The 19,179-nt window shown below is 47.4% G+C and overlaps 1 protein-coding gene across 4 annotated transcripts in view; it reads right to left on the minus strand.

Moving 5' to 3' along the window:
- Positions 1-1,911: 1,911 nt before the first annotated feature.
- CNNM2 (cyclin and CBS domain divalent metal cation transport mediator 2) overlaps positions 1,912-19,179 on the minus strand; it is a 168,861-nt gene continuing 151,593 nt past the window's right edge. Inside the window, exons 5-9 of one of the 4 annotated variants that reach the window (XM_030807512.1) lie at positions 14,003-14,176; positions 11,352-11,445; positions 8,247-8,312; positions 4,229-4,413; positions 1,912-3,529 (exon numbers count right to left, since the gene is read on the minus strand). In XM_030807512.1, the coding sequence (XP_030663372.1) occupies positions 3,320-3,529; positions 4,229-4,413; positions 8,247-8,312; positions 11,352-11,445; positions 14,003-14,176 (729 nt within the window). In that variant the 3' untranslated portion in view covers positions 1,912-3,319. The remainder of the gene's footprint in view (positions 3,530-4,228; positions 4,414-8,246; positions 8,313-11,351; positions 11,446-14,002; positions 14,177-19,179) is intronic. The other 3 variants (XM_030807515.1, XM_003255415.3, XM_012505726.2) reach the window with 3 other exon arrangements.

Consider the following 19,179-nt stretch of genomic DNA (forward strand, 5'->3'; position numbering starts at 1 on the left):
CCTTTCAAGTTCAAATTATGTAAGAATCAAGATTTTAGTTGATTAGCACCCCGATATCTGTGTGAGTCTTAAGATTTTGTTTTCCTAAGAGTTTAAATGTATGATTTTGAATTTGCCTGATGCATATGGGACAAGCAGTGAAGGGAAGGAACCTCCAAAACAGCAGGAGAAAAGCCCTCCTCATTCACAGAGAAGGCAGAGTGTCCCAGGACTATCTGGATGCTAGGGATTTAGTTTCAGAGGAACCGTGGGGCACCAGTGGCTGCTCAGGAGCAGGTGAGGCTCTGTCCCACCCAGAGAGGCCCCATAAAGGAGGGTGAGGCCTACCATCAGTATCCAGACCTCAGGGGTCTGCATCTGGTCCACTCGACCCACTCCCTTCCACACTTGAAAAGGTCACAGCCATGGGAGGACAGTCCAGCGGAGGTGCCAAAGAGCAGCCACATCAAGACTGCAGCTATTCCACAGTCTTTCTCTGCCGGACCCCACTGGCTTTGTAGAGATGAATGGCAGAGGCCTTCCAAGCCAAAGTCATTCTCCTGCTGCCCCAAAGAAGCAACAGTGCAGTGTTTCTCCTCCATCTGAGAGGTTGGTTTCCCGAGGGAAAATGGGGCCTGGAAAAGGAATCTGGTCGCTCAGACATGAGTGTTGTTTGAAGGGTCCTAAGCTCTCCCCAAAGGAGATGTTAGCCTTCATTCCTTCAGGGACCTGACAGGAATTATTTTAGATTCCTTAATGTTATAAAATAGTGTGACTAATAGAAGGTAAAGAATAACAGAAAATGAATACGAACTTGGCGGCTAACATTTCATCCTTTGGGAGCCCCACTGATGCCACTCCTGCCGAGCTCTTTTATAAGAGAATAATTTGGAAGAAGCCATCACACCGAGCAGGTAAGACAGTATTGAGAAGTCTGCTTCTCCCTGAAGTCAGAGGCAGCAGCTGGCATCCCCTCTCCTCTCCCCAGACTCAGTTCTTTAGGATTTATAAAGGAACAGCAGAGCTCTGAAAAGGGCACCAACACACTAGCTCTGATTCCAGACGCTCTCCCGGTAGCAAGGCATCCCTGAGAGACCGTGTGTGGAGAAGCAGACGTGAGCCCGGATAGGCTGACAGGGCAGAGCTCCTGAGGCCAGAGAAGCTGGGCTAGGCAGGCCTGGCTCCCCACAGCTCCGGGAAGGCCAGCACTGCGCAGACCCGAAGAGGGGGATAGACGCCCTCCCCCAGCATAGGCTACGCTTTGCTTTGTTGCAGGGACCCCTCATCTTTATACACTCATCACACTGGTGTTGTGCTCAGTGAGAGGCATCTTAAGAAACTGACTTTTATATCTAGATGGCTCTGTTTAAAAAAAAAAGGATGCTTAGAGTGGAGTCCCCTCTAAGGTCAAGCTACACGGTGGGGCTTCATCCCACGGGGGCAGGTTGCGTGCCAGTAGCAGGCCACTCAGCACCCTCGGGGGGTCCCCATGACCCTCTACACCAAGTGAGATCAGTACTTCCCCCCGCTAAGGGACATGGTACCTTCTGAGGAAGACACTCCAGGACTGGCATCCCAGAGGAAATACTGAGCCGGGCATGCACAACACCCGAAGCACCAAACTGCCCACCAGGCAGCCAGCCCGGCCCGCTGCTGTCTGCTCCTCAGCCACGCTCCCTGCCCCGCACACAGCCCGGCCGTGGCTGAACAGACTTCCTACCTGGAGTAGGGAGAAGAAAACTGCCGCTTAGCCAAGGCCTCCCTTTGCGCAGGGAGCCTAAACAGAAAACGCTCTCCTTTTCCTAGTGATGGATGCGGCGGGCACTGATAATCTCATGTGTACACTGGTCAGTAGGATTTCATTTCAGTGTATGAATAGTGCCAACAACCTGCACATATCCCTCGGGCTAACAAAACACAGATAAGCTATAGTTAAGAATTCAGTCACTCAAATACCTCCTGACATAATTTCACTACATGATGAATTTGGTATTAAAATAAGACAGAGACACACATAAAATGGCCACAACACACATTTGGTTTCTGAATCCCTGTTTGGGGCCAAACTGACCCTGGCTGTACAGGCAGCCTCTCTGGCATGGGCCGCATCTGAGGCAGGAGGCACAGAGGCCCTCAGGCAGGGGACACAGCCACTGCCGGGCCCCATGGGCCCAGGGACAGGGGAGGAGGGACAGTTGGCTCCCTGGCAGGAGGAGCAGGGGCTGGCAATCCCCAAAGTTCCCTCCTTTAAAAACATGGGTCTAGAAATGCCTTCTTGGCACACAGTACAGAGTGCAGCTAGAAGGTTCGACTCCTTTTCTGTTAACGTATGTTCTAGTGGGAAGGGGAGGAGCTTGCACTCCACATTACGTGTTTACTGAAAAAGCCCTGTGGAAGATTTCCATTTGGCATCTGTGTAGCAGCATCTTGGGTTAACGAGCAAGGACCCAGGGAGGTGGGCGATGACACTCTGTGAGCTTGGGTGCTGGGTCGGGGAGGAGGGCTGGCTGGGAGACCCCAGGCTGGAATGACAGGATGAAGTCAACTTGCCTCTTGCCAATGATAAACCATGGGTTTTAAATTCATTAACATTCATTTTGGTGATAAAAATTCCTTAGGGTGGGAGCAAAATCACATTCCCAAGCAAATGTTAAATCTTCCTGAGGGAAAGGGGTACAGTTAAACATTAAATTCTCAAAATACCACTGAGCTCAGAGAGGTGATTGCAGGTTCCTCTGAGGCAGGCTACACCCCACAGTGATGACAGACTTGGCAGGTTCTGCAGTAACACGGTCTTCTTCATTCAGCCAGTGAGTTCGACGGTGATGCCCACTGGGGCACAGAGGAAGGGTGCCCCTCCCTGGGAGGGCCAAGGAAGGCTACTGGAGGGGCAAGTCCAGCCTATTAGGGTCACATCATGGGATTGCAGCAGAGTTCAGATAGAACAACTTAAAACTCTGCAGAAGACACTTTAAAAACATGATCTCTTGAAAAAATAAATCGCAACAATTTTCAACTTCATGCAAATCGAGGGCAGAGGAGCGTGAATAATGATAAAAGGGAGAGCTGAAAAAATAAACATGATTCTATTTGGGCGGAATCCATTCATCTCCACAATCTTGAACGCCATGCCCCGGCTGCCAACTTCACGTCTCTCGTTTCCATTAATCCCCTCACCGTCCTCCTCCGCGGCTGCTGGGAAGGGCACAAGGTCTTTGGTCTCAGGATGTTGCAGGGTGCAGCATGGCGGACAAGCTCACACCAGTGAAGTCATGGGCAGACAGGGCTGGGCCCTCGGGACTGGGTGGGTGCGGGCCTGGGCGGGTGCAGCCAGTGCGGCCTAGATGGCGCCTTCGTTGTGCAGGCTGTGGTTGGCCTTACTGTGCGTCACACAGTTCTGTTCGTTGAGCAGGTTGGCTGTCTCGTCTGGCAACCCGTCATGCAGCTCCGTAAGAGTCAATTCAATTTTAGTGTTTTCACTGTCTGATGACTGGGGGGTTTTGTCCATCCGGGATGCCATCAAGGCATTTTGGTATTGCTGTCTTGAGATCTGGGGCCAGAAGATGGCACAGAAAACAAACCAAGATAATGCTTATTTTTAGGTTCTCTTATCTCCACACGTTCAATCCCGAGAGGCCCACAGCAGCCTCTCTAGGAGAAAATCACACTTGAGCGAGTGAGCCACTTTGTAAAGTTCAAGTTGACTTTGGTGAACAAGTCAGTTCTTACTGACGTAACCCACTTCCAAATATTGTCTCAAAATTTTAGGGACTAGAAAATAGAGACTGGTTTCCCTCAGCTAAAGCTGGCTTGTTCTCCAAAAGTCATCTTTATTTCAGACCAAGATGAGTACTCTGACTGCCCGGCAGAAGATAGAGGTGGAGCCTTCCCCGCAACCCTCCAAGTCTCCTGACCTCAGCCTTCCCAGGGCCAGGCAGGGAGCCACGTACCCAGGAGCTCTCTGAAAAGGGGCTACTCTTTTTTCCAGGATCTCTGGCTCCCATTCCCTGAAAGAGCCACATTTGATTTGGCAGCTCACTGGATAGAACCAAGAAGATTAATGTTTTTCTCAACCTGAGGCTTGGGCACAACAGACGAAGACAGGGTGTGTAGTTGAGAATGGAAGGCAGGGCACCCACAAAGTGACAAAGGGAAAGCTCCAAGGAGGGCAAGGAGCAAAACAGACAATTTGCCAGGGAAGTTGACACCTAACTGCCAGGTCCAGCCATGCTGCACTCACGTCTCTCACCTTAACAAACTGCAGATCCGAAAGGGCTCGCACCGAGTAATCGGGGATGTAGACTTGGAGGAGTGAAGAATTGAGCTGGTTATTGCTGCTCCCCAGTGTTGGTGTGACGGCGTCAATCCGGTCACTCCGACTGAGAGAGTCTGAGTGATTCAAGCCACATGGGCGAGGAGGGGACTTATTTTCACCTGGAAAAGGAGGGAAAAATCCAACCGTTTAAGTGAAGTAGATACAGCCAATAAAACCAGCTCTTTATTTTCCAAAATAAAAAATACTAAATGCCACACAAGCCCAGCCAACTGCTTCCAGATGTCTCGGCTGCACAGTACGCCAGAGTCTCCTACATATGGCAGACTCGCGGGCTTCCCTGTACCGGCAGGATATGTCCATCTCAGCTGCTTGGCCCTGTGTATGTGACAGACACAATCCTCCCAAGTCTCTAACAGCAAAAACCCTGCACTGTGTGCCTTTGTGAGGAACATTCCCGGTGTGCTGTGAGATGCTCAGGTGAGGTTGGGCCAAGGCCCAACATGCAGAAGCTGCTTGATATCAAATGTAGGCTACGAAGAGGACAGCACTTCATTATTTTGCCAGAAGTAAAAACAAGGGACTCTTGAGAATATTAATAAATCAGTATGTATTATAAAGGGATCAAAATACTCGTCTGCTCATACCATACCCTCTAGCTGAACCTATTATCTTCGTCTTTGACCCCAGTAAAATCCCCCACCAGGTAGCCTGAGGATGTCTCCGGAATTCAAGAACGCTAGAAGACACCAAACCCCTAACAAGCTTGAGTAAGTTATCTTGGGTGCTAGAGAGTCTTCAGTGAGGTTTTGTAGCATCCTTCCCTTAAAACAAAGTGGAAGGAGCGCCAGTGTGGGTCGTGTTGCTCTTAAAGGGAAGTTCACTGTGGCTTCTAATGGAAACGTCATTAAAAAAATGCCCCCTCACCAAGGCTTCTTTCACTTTTTGCTTTTCTAACCAACTACTGCAGATAGGAACTGTGTGCCCACCCTGGCCAGGTCTTGAATTGCATCGTATCACAGGATTGGAGGGGACAAATTCTCCCATCTGACACTTGGCTCCTCTTTGCAATGTTGTCCCTGACAGCTGCCCTCAGAGGAGCTGGCCCTTGGCTGCACCTGCCCTTCAGCTATCGGGAAAGTTTGTCATCACGCCCATCAAAATGTGCCTCCCTAACTTCAGATGACAGGCCTCACTTCCTCTGTGTGGAGCTTTAGTACCTTTTCTTCCTCTGCTATTCAAAATAGCCCTTAGATAGGTGAAGACAGCGATGGTCTCAAGTCTCTTCTCTAGGATAAATCCTGCAGCTGTTCATCTCACCCCAACACCGTCTTAAAACAGGACACTCAGAACAAAACATAAGTACTCCAAGAATCTCCACTGTTGAGTTCACTTTCTCCTAATGTTTTTTTCTTTTTGAGACAGGGTCTTGCTTTGTCACCCAGGCTGGAATGCAGCAGTGTGATCTTGGTTCACTGTAGCCTCAACCTCCTGGGCTCAGGGGATCCTCCTACCTCAGCCTCCTAAGTAGCTGGGACTATAGGCGTGTGCCACCATGTCCGGCTAATTTTTGTATTTTTGGTATAGATGGGGTTTTGCCATGTTCCCCAGCCTGGTCTTGAACTCCTGAGCTCAAGTGATCTGGTCGCCTCAGCCTCCCAAAGTGCTGGGATTACAGGCGTGAGCCACCGCGCCCGGCCACTTTCTCCTAAAATTTTTGTATCTTAACTGTCCCTCCAATTGTCAAGTCATGAATTAATTTTCCATTGTTAGACAAATTAAATTCAGAGTGGCAGTTCCCCTTGTTTCCACTTCTATGAGAACAAGGCAAATTAACAATTTATCAGACTTTTATATTTAGCAGAATGGATCTTTGAATAGGTGACCCAATTTTGCTAAGTTTCAGATTCTTTATCTGTAAAACGTGGATGATGGTACCTGGTACCCTTTTGTTTTGTTTTGTTTTGTTTTGAGACAGTCTCCCTCTCGTCACCCAGGCTGGAGTGCAGTGCTGCGATCTTGGCTGACTGCAACCTCCGCCTCCCAGGTTCAAGCAATTCTCTTGCCTCAGCCTCCTGAGTAGCTGGGATTACAGGCATGCACCACCAAGCCCAGCTAATTTTTGTATTTTTAGTAGAGACGGGGTTTTACTGTGTTGACCAAGCTGGTCTTGAACTCCTGACCTCAGGTGATCCACCCGCCTCGGCCTCCCAAAGTGCTGGGATTACAGGCGTGAGTGCTGCACCCAGCCCTGGTACCCATCTTATAAGGTCTGACAAGGATTAAAAATAAGATCATGTACAAAGTGCTTATCTGACAACAGTAGGTACCCCATAAGTGAGCCCAGTTGGCATTTTCTATTCTTTCTTGTCAGCTTCCTCCCAGACCTTGCCACCATGCGCCCACCCCATGACCAAGGTTTTGCACATGCAGTGACTTCACCCAGGGTGACAGATTAGTCCATTTTTGAAATGAGATCCTGCTGTATCCCTGCGCTTTGGCCACCAATCTCATCACCATTTCTACAGATACCTTTGAAACAGTGTTTGTGTGTTAACATTTGAAGGCTATAAAAACAAAACATTTCAAGGTACTTTGCTGGTCTGAGGCCTCCTGCATTACTTCTGAGTCTCCTGTTTTCTCCTGAGGAGGATTTTAGGGCGATTTCTCTGATCTTCCAAAGCATCTAGACTCAGTCTGCTTCCTCTCGCCCCACTGCCCTCTGTTTGTGTGAGTGGACCCTCTCCTCTGCCAAGAGCCTGATGCCTGGCCCCATGGCCACCCTCTGGAGGAGCAGGCCCTGCCTTCCATGTCCCTTTCAACAGCTCGACAGGCGCCAGTGCCAGCAGGGGCGCTGCAACCCTGAGCTTCAGCCCACTGCTCAGAGCCTCAAATGCCATCTTACTTAAAATATTAATAATAATAAAGGTCCACATTCTTCATATGAAGCCCTTGGGGGCCAGAGAGATGTTTGAATTCTGGAAGGTGATACAGTCCGTACACCCGTTACATATACCACCAGCAATTCTGGGGCGGCCCTAGTCTGCAAACATTAACTTTTGGTGAGACGGACGAGGATTCACATTAAGTAGAGCGAAAACCGTAGTGGCTGACCCCCAGTTCAGGGCAGGTTTTGTGGCCAAATTTATGTTCCAAAGTTTTATGATAGTAATTATGGAAAAAACTCCGAAGACAAATATAGGAAAATTGTGTTACCAACTAGGAAATCCCAGCAATTTTAATTAAAGACAGATTAAGCCTTTTCCCTTTTTAATGGCTGGACGTATTAGTTAGGACTGGCCACCCTCTCCTGCAGGGCAGTCGGCAGCAGCGGGATAGGAATGTGCTGGGTGTTCACTCCAAAACAAAGTCAGGTGGTGGGGAGAAGCGGGGCCGCCTGCCCGGTGGTGGGGAGAAGTAGGGCCGCCTGCCTGGCGGACAGCAGAGGTGCTCGTGCTCCACTCACACAGATATGGGAAGAACCCAGGATACAGGAATGTCATGCGCCTGTGTGGACGGGGTATTTTTCTTGCTTACCAAGAAGAGTTCACAGCTCTCAGGTCTTTGGCAAATGTGCTCTATAAAAGCGGCCTCAGGGTTTGAGGCCCTCAGGGCCTCTGCAAACTCCACACACCATAACTTGCTGAGGTCAGAATAAGAACCAAGAACAGTCCCCTACTGCTGACCTGAAAATTCAAAGTCAGCCGCGCGGGCAGGGAGCGCTAACAATCCACGCCAGAGCCGCCCTCCCTTTCCACGCTTCATGGCTACTCCTGTGCATGGTGACTTTGCGGTGTTCCGGACTCTCCACCTGCTGTGGCTTATGCTTTCCTGGAGAGCTCGCTATAAAGTTATGGAACCTTAGAGCTTTAGCGCTCCAAGGAACACTGAAAATAGCCTGTCCAGGTAAAGGGAGCAGACCCAGCCAGCCAGGCATGATGGGGGACAAAGAAGGCAATCGGGAGAATTACGGAAAGGAAGCATGCAGAATTACCTGGAGAACCTGCTGCTAACAACTCTGTTCTGCTGACAACAAAGGTACGAGACAGGGACAAAGGAACTGAAAAATGGAGAAAAACAGGGTGAGATCGCATCAAAAGGCAAGAAAAGAGATCTCTGTAATCAGGGGACAGGAGGGGATACTTTTCTACCAATACAATATGAGCATTCAGTTGCGGAAATGCAAGTCGGTATGGTATTATAGAAACAAAACAACACACACTGCTTTCCAGGAAGAGGAATACAGGGAGGCCAAGATCAGGAGAAATCCTACCCACGAGTTTGTTACTAACCAAGAAATCTCTTAAGCCACTAATAACCAATTGGGGTTGATAGCTCGAAACGTGCAACTCTTAAGGGCTTAAATCACAAGTAGCTGTGCAAAAAGGGAGCTCGATTAGTCAACTGCCCTAAGAGCCTGACCCAAACCGCTGGTGCCTGCACCCCAATACTCACTCACTGCACAGCCTACAGCTCCCCATCTGTGCAACTTTAGCTTATTTTAATTTTGACCTGAAGCTTTGAATTGTTAGGAATGCTTTCAAATCTCAACATAGAGGAAAGTAAGTAAAGAACGCATACACAGAGTTCCTGGGAATGCAGACCAGAGTCATCCTCATCACCGCTTACTCACTGCCCCATCAGATTGAAAAGTCTCAGAACATGAAATGTTGAGCAGGAATCACACCTCTGGGGCAGGTAGGTCTTAAGAACTGATTATCGTCGGTTTTCCCCAGACAGCGAACATCAATAAACAGAAACTTTACCTTACGATATCTGTACTGTGCCTCTCAATGAATATACAAAATCCCAAATCTTAGTTGTAAAGTTAAGTAAAATACTAGGCTTTGGAACAGATAAGATGCCATTAATGAAATTCCCCCCACTTTTTTGAGACGGATTCTCGCTCTGTCACCTGGGCTGGAGTATAGTGGCGTGCTCTGAGCTCACTGCAACCTCCACCTCCTGGGTTCAAGCGATTCTCCTGCCTCAGCCTCCCAAGTAGCTAGGACTACAGGCATGTGGCCACCATGCCTGCCTAATTTTTGTATTTTTAGTAGAGATGGGGTTTCACCATGTTGGCCAGGCTGGTCTTGAACTCCTGACCTCAAGTGATTTCCCCTTCCTTTTTAGCAGTTCCAGACTCAGAGGACTGCTCACCACATCCTCTTCTAAATGAGACTTGTCCTTCCATTACAGTTCAATAGGAACTGGGCTGGTATTTATGTTTCAGGAACCAGTAATTGGTAGAAATGTACAACCCACTCCTAGTTTCTTTTCAAAGCCATCTTATAAATCTGGTTCTGCTCACTTGGGGCTAATCTGAGGTCAGCTGCCAAAACTCAGTCAGGCACCTTTCTACTATACCCACATTTCCCCTCATGCTTTCAAGGGGACGAAGCACTTGTGTGAGGATCACTGCATCCTAGTCTTCTAATAATCACATGAGCTGGTATCATTATATCCTCTTAACAAGGAGGAGACCAAGGGCCTTGTTCAACACCACACGACCTGCCTGTGATGGAACTGAAGCTATAACCCAGGTCTTCTCAAGCCTAGGTAAGAGCTACCCTGTCTCTCTCACTAAGCAGTGAAAACGAAGGTCACCTTCAAGTTTACAACAGAAACCTACTCATTAAGTAGGGTCAGACAGGCCCATGTTCACAATGGGTGTTGGGTGTTGGTCAGCAGTTGACAGTGGGGACACCGTGCCCCCAGGACTCAAACACCTGCACGAGGATAGTGAGAAGGGGCATTTGGGACAGAGGAAGTTTAGAAATACGACAGAATTCTTGAAGTCTCAGTGACTTTCTAACTGAAACATCTTTGGGTTCCTCGGACTACTGGGTGGAGCAGTCGATGAAGACCAATGTCACAGAAACAGTCTTGTCTGGAGGTATCTCCTCCCCTTTGAAGCCTGGCTTTCAGGAATTCTTTTAAAATGAGTTATTTTTAGGTTTAAGGTTTGTAAATGAAGTTTCCTAAAACCGCACATCATTTGGTGTTTTTGCCACAAGGTGGCACCCCAGCACCTCTGTCGACCTGCCCGACCTGTTCGGGCTGCGTAAGGTATTAATAGCAAGCGTGTGCGCTCTGCCAAGAAGCAGCGCCATCCCCAGAGGCCAGCAAGCCACCAGGTATCTATCTGTGTTCATGTCTGAGAGCACATCCGGCTGGCTGGCATCTTGGAATCTTGTGCTCAGAGAACTGTCAATCCCCCATGGCCACCCACCCTTAACTGGCTGACTCACCTGGCCAGCTCTCCAGATAAGAGCCGGCCACAGGCAGTCAGAATACAGCAACAACCTCATTCGTCCTCAGAAACATGCAAATTAAGACCTCCCAAACTGCTAACATTTAACAGACTCAACAATACCAAGGGCTGGATGCAGAGCGACCGGAATTCACACAGCACAGGTTGGGAGTAAGCAGGTACATCAGAGCTGAATCCAGAGGCACACCCTCTGACCCCCAGTGTCAGTCCCAGGTGCACAGCCAGCAGAAATGGACACACACGTTCACCCAAAGACATGTATAAGAATGTTCAAAGCCACATATTCACAGTAGCCCCAGACAGGACTACCCCAATGTCTATCAGCAATGAAAGGACACGTGCACTGCTGTGTATTCACACAGTGGCATACTAGACATGGCAAGAGGAAATAGAGTGTGATCACACACAGCAACAGAGGTGACGTGACAAGCACGACACAGAGAAATGAGCTAGCCTCTGTGTAACACACACAGTGTCTCCATTTATGCCAAGTTCAAAAGCAGGCAAAATTAGGCTAACTGAGAAGTCAAGACAGCAGTTACTCTGGGGGAACAGTGACTAAAAGGGAGTATGATGGGAGTTCTGTAGGGCTGGTAACGCCCTGTCTCTTGGTCTGGGTGCCGCTTTACACGTGTTCAGTTTGTGAGAATTCATGGAGGTGTATACTTAGGATTTGTGCAGATTTTCTGCATATATGATATACTTCAAAAAAAAGTTCAAAAAGGAAATGAATGGGGTCAGCTGGCAGATAGGGAGGGATGAAAGGAGAGGGGCCTTACTTCCTAACACATGGTCCTGCCCTATGCAGCTGGGAACCAAACATACCTGGAGAGGCTGTCAGGGCCATCACGCCATAGTATGAGAAGGCACTCGCTTCAAACTTCATACCTTCTTTCCCAGCTTCGACTTCCACTTTCCCCTGTGGAGAGAAAAGGCAGATATTTTCAGTCCAGTTGCAAAAGCCTACTGGCACACTCTGTACAATATTTGGTCCTTCCTTAGCTAATTTCCTTTCCCAACACTATCGAGGGAGCAAAGCTTCAGCTCATCTTTCCCACTGAGAGGAGGGGGCTCATTCGCTTTAAATATGAAAACTGGATTTGGCTGATTATGCAGAGGTGACAGTGTAAATGTGATATTTATTTTTAAAATAATTCTTATATTAAAAACTTAAAATAATTCTTATATTAAAAACTTAAAATACAATTTTCTTTGTAGAGATAGATCTCGCTACGTTACCTAGGCTGGTTTTTAACTCTTGAGCTCAAATAATCCTGTCTCACTGTCTTGGCCTCCCAAAGTGCTCCCAAAGGGATTACAGGCGTGAACCACTGTGCCTGGCCTGTGATGTTTACTTTCTGTGAGTCCACTTAGTATCTTCCCAATATTTGTAGTTCTTGGATTCTTCAGGAGGCCTCCAGCAATGGAAAGATGGTGCTCTTGCTCCATCAGTGGGACCAGCACCAAGATGACGCTGGGCGATGGCTGACTAGGCTGTCCGAGGAGCCAGGGCCAGGGCTGAATCAGGGTCAAGGGCCAACATGGTTTGTGGCCATGGAGCAGAGAGGAATAACCTGGGTAGAACCCACTCTGTCTCACGAGCATGGTGTCCTGACCACTGAGCAGACCCCTCGCAGGCTGGTAACTTGCTGTCTACACTCCTGGAGGCACTTAAGTTCCATGGGATTTTTCTCCCGTCTTGGAAAGGCACTTTGAAGAAAGTCTCCTTCCATTAAAACAAAGTTCTTCTCTCCTCCCCCTAAGATCTTCCCTTTTCTTCACTTTCACTAACTTGTCGACAACTTCTTCTTTACCTTGATGAGTTCTTTTGGGACAGAGTGTCTTATTCATCCCTGGAACCCTAGGGTCCACTATAATCCCTGCATGGTAGGTGCTCATTGTGTTTTCTGGGCTACTGAAACGCTCTAAGTCAGTTTCACTTCTAGATTCTCAGGCCAAGGGTCAGAAATGCTCTTGTTCCCATTGCTACAACTGTGTGAGGCATTCTTTACAATGGGTGAAAATTAAGATGCCATGTATTGAAAAGGAATTGTGCTAACACATCAGTATTTTATGAATTCATTTAATGTGCACAACTTGATGCAGCAGACAAATCATTCCCCTCCTACAAATCAGGGGAGGGGGGATCAGCAAGATTTAGTAAAGAACAAGCTCTTCATCAGGATGCTAGGAGGCTGGGAGCAGTGGCTCGTACCTGTAACCTCAGCACTTTGGGAGACCAAGGCAGGCAAATTGCTTGAGCCCAGGAGTTCAAGATCAGCCTGGGCAACACAGCAAGACCCCACCTCTACAAAAATTAGCCAGGCATGGTGGCGTGCACCTGTAGTCTCAGTTACTTGGGAGGATTACTTGAACCTGTGAGGCAGTGAGCTGTGGTTGCGCCACTGCACTCCAGCCCGGGCCACAGAATGAGACCCTGTCTCAAAGAAAAAAAAAAAAAGATGCTATGCCACCTGATGCAAACTATTATTTTATATTAAGTTTCCAATTACAAAAGCTCTTTCTTGGGCCATTTCTTCAGAACTACTGCCTCTCAGGTTTTCCTGCTCAACAGAAATGACGGATCACCACTCCCTAGCCAATTATCTTGCCATATAAACTTACAACTCCACCCATGATATAAAATCCACCTGCAAATGGGCAGGTGCTGCAAACCCTCCCCACACAGGCAGGGCCCTAGAGATGACACTGTGGAGTCAGAGATAACAGCCGTCATCCCCCACGGGGCTGACCATGCAGCAGGGACAGACGAACACATGAGAAGCAATGGTCCACATGGCATACAAGAGCTCAGCATGAGGAAAAAGACATTGGGAACAGAAACTCCCAGAAAAATCTTACTTCTTGTTCTTATATAAAGACAAATTGCATACAGGAAGGAAAAGCTGCGGATGACCAAGAGAAGGAGACAGCATGAGGGAGGCCCAGGGTGGCAGCAGCGGCCAGCCAGGCTCTGGGTTTGCAGGGAGGAGGGCAGTTCTGGAAGGCAGCTGGGTGAGCAGATCCCCAGGCGATTGGCTGGCGGGGTTGGGTCCTGGGTGGAGGAACAGAGTCTGCTTCCGCGAGGGTGGCAGCCACATGCCTGGCGAGGGAGTGCGGTAGAGAAGCTACTGATAAGGGACCAGCATGATTCGAAGAAGCCATCAGGGAGACAGGAGTATAGGAACCAGAGGCCCATTGGGAGGAGCTGAGGAACAGGGACACCACGAGTGGGAGAAAGAAGGTCTGGAGAGAGGTCAGGGCTGGAGACAGGGACATGAGACAGGAAAAGGACCGAAGCGCGGCCTGTGACTGAGAGCAGGAGGGAAAACTGAAACTAACAGGACCATGGCAGAGCCTGACAAGGGAGGGCCAGACAGCGGCACCACAGCAGAAGAGCAGGGGACAGGAGCATTCCAGGGGCAAGGACGGTCAGGGCCTCAAGGTGCTCAAGGCCGCCGGGAGCAATCACTGACCACAGGCCGCTGGGGGCTGCAGGAGGCTTTCCTACCCCACAGAGGAATCAGTGGGAGGACGGTGGCCCTGGCAGGAGAGGGACAGGCAGCAGGACTTCCCCATCTGTGGGGCCACAGGAAGGCTGTTGAAAATTCAGGACTCTGGGTGCTGGGGAAGTCCCTGAAGTAGGGTCCCTTCAAAGAGGAGGGGAGGAACAAGGTTCAGAGATAGGAACAAGGTTCGGAGATAGCAACAAACACAGGAGTGGCTGCGGTACATGTCTCCCCAATTCCGTGTCCATCTCTTCCTGAACTGACACTTATGTGCTGGCTGCAAATGTCTGCTTTGTAGTTTGTAACCTCAAGAGTGGCTGCGTGACCAGCTCTGAGCCTGACCCTCCATGCAGGAAATCAGGAGGAAGGGTCAAAATGCAGTGGAGCCTCATGGTGACTTCCGTTCCTGGGGGTCTCCAGTTATCTGGAGCGTTTGTTGTACAAGTTACAGGGCCTTTTGTGTTGTGTCCCTGCAGAGAGATGCCAGGTCACTATTCTTTGGAGATAAAACTTGTCAGGACTAGTAGGGCAGGCACTACCAAAACAAGACTGTAAAACAGAAAACCGTGCGTCTTTTTTTCTGTTTAATCCATAGGTTCACACCATCTGTCTCTTGGAAGTGTGTGGTGGTTCCACTCTGAGGCATGAAGCTCTGCCTTGCACACTCAAAGCAGAAATTCCCAAATTACCGACTCTGGCTCCGGCCCTCAGCCGTTTTCATTTAACAATATAGGTGAATCTGGGTATCGGGATTTTATTTAAAAAGCTTTCCAGGTGATTCTAGCAAGCCACAAACTTTGGGAATCATTCCTTTAAGGCTCTGTCTGTGAACAATGGCCCCAGCCCTGGAAACTGTGTGCCCTGACCTCTCAAGGGACTCCCTCAAAGGCAGTGTAGCTGAGTCAGCTGATTAAGCAAGGGCAGCTGCAAGATCAAAACTCCAGACCACTGCCATTCCAGCTGATGCTTCTTCTGTCCTTCCAGACAGGATCCCAAGCAGGGGAGGATCTGCCATCTTCCCTCTGGACTCCATCTAGTCGAGATCCAATGCTGTGGGGTGGATATGCTAGCTCAGTGATTCCTAGACATTTCCATCCTAATGGCCAGTAAGATGCAACTCTACAGAGACAGATACAGGGAAAGATATGGGGTTGCCAAATTTTTTTCATAAAGATGGTTTTAAAATTTATTTTTTTCAGACAGGGTCTTAACTCTGTCACCCAGGCTGGAGTGCAGTGGTGCAATCATGGCTAACTGCACCTGCGGTGAGAATCCTGCAGCCTTGAACTCCCGAGTTCAAGCAACGCCTGTAACTCAGCCTCCAGAGCAGCTGGCACTACAGGCGTGCACCACCATGCCCGCTAATTTTTCTATTTTTTCATAGAGACGGGATCTCACTATGTTTCCCAGGCTGGTCTTGAACTCCTGGCTGATCCTCCCTCCTCAGTCTCCCAAAGTGTTGGGATTACAGGCATGAGCCACCGTGCCTGGGCAAAATAAAGGTATTTATTTTAAAAAACACAACTATTGCCAGGCACAGTGGCTCACACCTGTAATCCCAGTTACTGGGGAGGCTGAGGCAGGAGGATTGCTTGAGGTCAGGAGCTCAAGACCAGCCTGGGCGAAATAGTGAGGCACTGTCTCAAAAAAAAAAAAAAAAAAAAAAACCCAGCTGTCTACTGTTAACCATCATTTCATAAAAGACCAGACATTTAACCCCTCAAATTTAGAAAATATATCATTTCAGAGTAATAGGTCTTCAAACTGAATATACATAGCTTTATGAAAAGCTCATCGCAACTGTATTTTTCTCATTCTGCCTCAAACTGGCAAAAACTTTGTTAAAATATCTCAGCACTTAGCAAGAGTTATCACATTAGAGTAATTTTACTTCATATAAAATTACAATAGATTAAAGGGTATCTGCAGTTCTTTCAGTTCTATAATAGCATTCTATGACTCTACAATTCCAAGAGTTTTCAAACCTGCCCACCCCACTACATCCCTCTCTATAGGATTTAAGCTTTTCTGGCAGACAAGTTTTAAAAACATCCAGTAAACATATCTTATTCATTTGCGTGTTAGTAGTTCCAAAAAACATTCATTTTCAAATAACCTACCAGTATACAAATTAGGGCCCAGGAGGAGATGGCTTACCTGGCTCAAAATTAATTAGGTGTCTTTTCAGATAACAACTTTTTCCATATAAGGAAGCTACATATTGATTTTACTTTTGAAACATCTGTAAGTTTACTCTAGTCGAACATATCGCCAAAAAAACCAGGACAGGACATGACGAATTCCAAGAATTCCCAGAGGGAAGTAGGGCTTCATGCTTATAAACTGACGAACTTGGAAGAAGGCCTCACTGGACCAGCAAAGTTGGCTTCCTGAATAAAGCATCTCTCACAGCATCCTGCCCTTCTTTGGACAAAGGTATCAGATAACCTCTTCTCAAAGTTTCTAAGTGTCCACAACCTACTCGACAGCCCGTGCCATGCCTGGCTTCAAAGTGGAATCCTAAGCTTCCCTAGCCAGCGTGGGCACAACCACACTGGTGCAAACAGTGCCAACCCGGGATCAGTCCATGCGGCTCCCAGGTGGGACTTCCCCATGCGCCACATGCTGAGCAGCCACCAGGTCTCCCGCTCACCATCTTGTTTTTTAAATCGCCATCACAAAGTATTCAGGGGGGCCTGACTCCTGAAAGGAGGTGGTGAGATGCCAGGGGCACAAAGACTGGGTTGTATTAACCAAGAGAGGAGTAGCAGCACCCAAAGATGCCCACTCAAAGCCTGGGGAGACCTGGTGCCCCGACACTCTCTAGCAATGCTTTCAATCTGGAGTCTGCGATGGAATGGCCAGACTCAGCAAGTTTGCTAAATTTACTTTTCTAAATATTGATGGTCAAAATTAACTTAGACACATTTTGGACCATCTGACTGACCATTTTCCAATCAAGTGCTACCACCAGATGTCAGTGCCAGCACCCGCCTTGGCCACTCTGGTGCCACGTGGTATTACTTGGAGCATCACAGCTAAGCCTTGCTACTGTCAACTGGGAGCTTGCTGGTAACGCAGCATCTCAGACTCCACCCCAGACCTACTGAAGCATTCATTTCATACTGAAGGATCTGCATTTCAACAAGACCCACAGGTGAATCCTCTGCACATTAAATTGTGAGAAGCACTGAGCTAATGAGTAGGGAACAGAGTGGGATTTAACAGGGAAGTAATTGTCACACCCAGTGGAGGCCAAATAATAGCAGGACACACTGTAGAAATATTCAAAGTAGCTCAAATTTGGCAAAGGGCTGGAGGGTGCGGTCATCTTGGACACACAAAGGCCCAGGTGTGCTGAATGCAAGGGAGCTCGCACAGCAGCAGCCCTCCACAGCCCTGGGACGGGGCCCTTCCGGGTCAGCCAAATATCATCTACACATTGAGAATTTATTTGATAGTTTGTTTTGGTTTATAGTTATATATAAGAGTTCTAAGCAAAGGGATCTCATACCTAGTCAATTTTATACTGACATACATTTAAGTAGTATAATTTTAAAAGTTTCAATGCTGGGTGTCCAAGTAAAATGGGTGTGTTATCTGTGCTTGACTCAAGATTAAGGATCCATTACTGCACTAGGGTACACAGATCGTCCAACTTAAAAACCCATGAGGAGGTTGCTATTAAAAGCTTAAATTCTCCTTCCAATATCAGGTGAAGGGTGAAGGCATACTAAGTATTGTCAAGGGCTGTATAAATTCTAAGATGCCACCTGCCATCTCCACAAGACGACGACCCCCATTTATAGGGAAAAATCCCTTTTGAATCCATGTCAGATGCTCTAAGAAAGAATGTGGATGGGCCAGGCACATGCTTTCCACTTCTTCCATTACCACATAATGATCCCTCATATTATCATCTCACTTTGATTAGCTAGACGTGAACTGTTTCTACTATTTTATAGTTAATAGATTTGCTATAAATATATTTGCATAGATAGCTTTGTAAAACAATGATTTAGATGGGAGGCTGCCAGTTTAGGATATGATTTATTGTATTTTTTTGTCCACCATTCAGTTAAAAATTTGAAGGGATGGTGCATCTGTTTCCTAAAATCAGTAATAGATGCTTAACTTTGTCAACCGTCTGACATCTACTGATATAAATATCTTCTTTTTTACTACTTTCCCAATTAATGTGACATATTTTGGTTTTGTTGTTCTTAAACTAGAACTGCATTCCTAAAATAAACCCAGTTCAGTCACAGCCACAAGTCAGTAACCCTGGGTGTGTGTTGCTATCTGCTACCATTTTATTTAGAAATTCTACATCAATGTTGACAAGTGAGATTGGCCTATATTATCAGATTTTAGGATTAAGCCCACATTAGCCTTAAAGAATGCAATTGACTATCATCCCATCTCTTGTTCTATAATATAGAAATTGTGAGTTTTTTGAAGACTGACTTTTTTCTAGCAAATCCTTTTATTCTAGCTGCTTTTATGGGGGAAGAGAGAACTTTTTTTTCCTTTTATCACATCAATTATGCCAACAGAACACTGACTTTGTTCATATTTTCAAAGAGCCAAATCTTGATTGTATTTGTGAGTTATAAGGCATTTTCAATTTTAAATTATTATTATATATATATTTTTTGAGACAGTCTCGCTCTGTTGCCCAGGCTGGAGCACAGTGGTGCAATCTCAGCTCACCGCAACCTCCGCCTTCTGGGTTCAAGCGATTCTCAGGCCTCAGCTTCCTGAGTAGCCGGGACCACAGGCACACGCCAACACGTCCAGCTAATTTTTGCATTTTTAGTAGAGACAAGGTTTCACCATGTTGGCCAGGCTGGTCTCGAACTCCTGACTTCAAGTGATCCGCCTGCCTCAGCCTCCCAAAGTGCTGGGATTACAGGTGCAAGCCACCACGCCCGGCCAGTTTATATAACAATCTTTATTAATTTGTTCTTTTTTAGTTTGCTGCTTTGCTCTTTTTCCACATAATTATAGTTCTCTATTTTCTTTTTAAGTATGTAAGAAATAAGATTTCTTAAAACTGACAGACCGCCTCTATGGTATTTACATTATTTAATAATAGACTTTTATGGTAATACTATATACATTTTATTACATTCTATATGTTT

Source organism: Nomascus leucogenys, chromosome 3 (assembly GCF_006542625.1).
Source record: "Nomascus leucogenys isolate Asia chromosome 3, Asia_NLE_v1, whole genome shotgun sequence".
NCBI classification, from domain to species: Eukaryota; Metazoa; Chordata; class Mammalia; order Primates; family Hylobatidae; genus Nomascus; species Nomascus leucogenys.